The sequence below is a fragment of the Jatropha curcas genome, chromosome 3 (assembly GCF_041381405.1).
Source record: "Jatropha curcas cultivar XTBG-Jc1 chromosome 3, XTBG_Jcur_1.0, whole genome shotgun sequence".
Lineage (NCBI taxonomy): Eukaryota > Viridiplantae > Streptophyta > Magnoliopsida > Malpighiales > Euphorbiaceae > Jatropha > Jatropha curcas.
This window is the reverse complement of record NC_143153.1, coordinates 29,114,535-29,117,076: the sequence shown is the minus strand read 5'-3', so window position 1 is coordinate 29,117,076 and position 2,542 is coordinate 29,114,535. Positions and strand designations below refer to the sequence as shown.

General features: G+C 31.2%; 1 protein-coding gene across 1 annotated transcript; it reads left to right on the top strand.

The window, feature by feature from the left end:
- Positions 1 to 1,573: 1,573 nt before the first annotated feature.
- Positions 1,574 to 2,243, top strand: LOC105639927 (hydroxyproline-rich glycoprotein family protein). Its single transcript, XM_012224130.4, has 2 exons — positions 1,574 to 1,917; positions 2,012 to 2,243. Exons 1-2 carry the CDS (start codon positions 1,684 to 1,686, stop codon positions 2,177 to 2,179), a joined length of 402 nt encoding a protein of 133 aa, XP_012079520.1. The 5' UTR covers positions 1,574 to 1,683; the 3' UTR covers positions 2,180 to 2,243.
- Positions 2,244 to 2,542: the final 299 nt, after the last annotated feature.

Sequence of the window (2,542 nt, the reverse complement as noted above, 5' to 3'; positions counted from 1 at the left end):
TCACCAAACGAAAAGTCTACGATGAGTCCTTTTCAGTTGCCTTAAGAATATAAAAAGACACCTGTAAAGAAAACTATGATTGAAAATTTTTTTATTTAGACTGAATTTATATCTCCATCGTAAAATCAATGAAAATAATAATTTTTTTTTAAAAAAGAAAACTAATATTTGTGAGTGCATAATCGATTTTTCCTCATTTTGTATGTATTTTATTCATACATCTATATAGGCTATACTATGGATTTTATATTTGAATAAAAGGTTATTGGACAAAATTTATTATTTTAGTTTTTTAATAATGTTTTATTATCCGTTTCTTCAAATTTTAAATACTCTATAAATGTTATGTTGTCAAATACTATAAATAATAGAATAACATTTTAACCTTGATTAAAACAACGGAGTACATAAATTCAGATTTGTCCTCTTTACAAAAATTCTTGTGACACTCTCAGCTTTCACTTTGACTTATTAAGCACTTTAATCTAAAAATTGCTCATATTAAACACTCGACATATTGAATACCTCAATTTATAAAATTAAATTAATTAAATACTTATTAGATAATTAAAAAATGTAAAAATTGTTGTTTCAAAAGTTATACTAACTATATATCAAATCAATATTTTATATATAAAAATAGAAAACCTTAAAAATTTATTGCTTCTAGCATGACAAGGTGTGAGATTATTATTGAAAAAAAACTTTAGAGTGCATTAATGTCTTTTTGTTAAATATCAGGGCTTAAATTATATATTTAGTCTAATCAAAACTGTATGAAAAACTTTTATTGTCCAACAGTGCCATAATAATTTGCTTGAACATGGAAGATAAATTAATATATTTAATATTTTCAATAATAATGAATAATTGGAGTTTTTGATAATTAAATACAATTAATTGAAATGAGAAACATACCAATAAATCCATGTCTTGAGTAGGGCCTTGTACAGCTAAATTTTGAAGGACAATGAGCAGGCAAACACCCGAATACCGTATTTGAATCACAACAGCGTAGCATACAAAACGAATGGATTGTCAAGTTTTTCTATGAGAACCAACAACAAGGAAAGTGCAAAGCACTGCAGCTCCCATCTTATATGGCCCCCAAAATTTCTAAACCCCCCATTTTGCTTTCACATTTACAAATCAAATGTGTTGCTTTTACTTTTTATTTAAGCAAACCCTAGCCAAACAATCCCCAACCCTAGCTTCACTTTCTTAATCAAAATCTAACCAACACATACTATTATCCAACTACAAAGTAGAGTTCAGAGGTAAAACCTCATTTTAACGAATTTTTCAAAGTATAAAATATTTTTAAAAATTTTTAGGACCGAAATATTTTTTAAATATAAAATAAATGAAAATAAAAAAAAAAATTCCACATCCAAGTAAAGTAAAGCAAAGCAAAGCAAAGCAAAGCCGAAGTAGAGCTTTCATTCATACTCATCAACCATCAAGTAGACTGGTTCGTGGACCCACATTTCTTCCGTACCTTGGCGCGGACATTGGGCTGTACCTTTACACGTACTCATCTTCACAGTTTATAAATTACTCTCCTTTCTTTCTCTTCTACTCATGAATTTAACACTTCTTTATTTCTTTTTCTTTATTTGTTTACTTTCCCTTCACTTCATTCCTTTCTTCTCCACATGAGAAGAGGAGCCAAGCTACTAGTGTATGCCAATGGAGAGTCCAGATTTTTCACCTTCCCACGTGGACGCATCACGTCCGTCTCTTGGTTTCCCTCTCGGTACTGCCTTACTCTTGATCATCATCTTCACCTTGAGCGGTATTTTCTCTTGCTGTTACCATTGGGAGAAGCTCAGATCACTCCGTCGATCTTTCTCCGATCAACCTGATCCTGAGGTTGACATCGAGGCTCCACTTTCTAAACCTAAGCCTGACAACACAGTAAATTCCTCTTTCTTTTTAATTGATTTACTAATATGCCATTATTATTATTTAACAAATGCATTAATCTTCCATTTTCTTTTAATTTTTAAAGGATTTCAAGCAAAATCAAAGCCAGAGCTTGCCGGTGCTAATGCCTGGAGATCAGATTCCGAAATTTATAGCATTACCATGCCCATGTGAGCCGCCGCGAGCGGAGAAAGTGGTGGTGAAAGAGCAAAAGCTGCCGAAACCGCTGCGATTTCCGGTGCCTCTGTATTAGCAATGGAAAAAAGATCTTACCATTTGATGTATATAAAGGGGAATTAATTCAGTTTTCTTCAAAATTTACAATCTTTTAGCTTATTTTCACCATTTGAGAAAAAAAAAATCGCAAAAAAAAAAAAATATATCGATTAGGTTTAGCTGATTGTTACGCTTACCCCCATTAGTGTAGGTCAATTATTTTTACTCCCATCTGTAATTATTTTCTCGTTTCGAGAAGATTAAATTTATATGAATTTTGTTTGGAATTTGGAGACTTGGAAAGTGATTTTTGTGCAGACACAGAGTTGCAGAAATGAAATCTGAAGATCCTCTGTTTTACTTTCATATGTTTGGGTAATTGTACTGTGAAATTTTATTA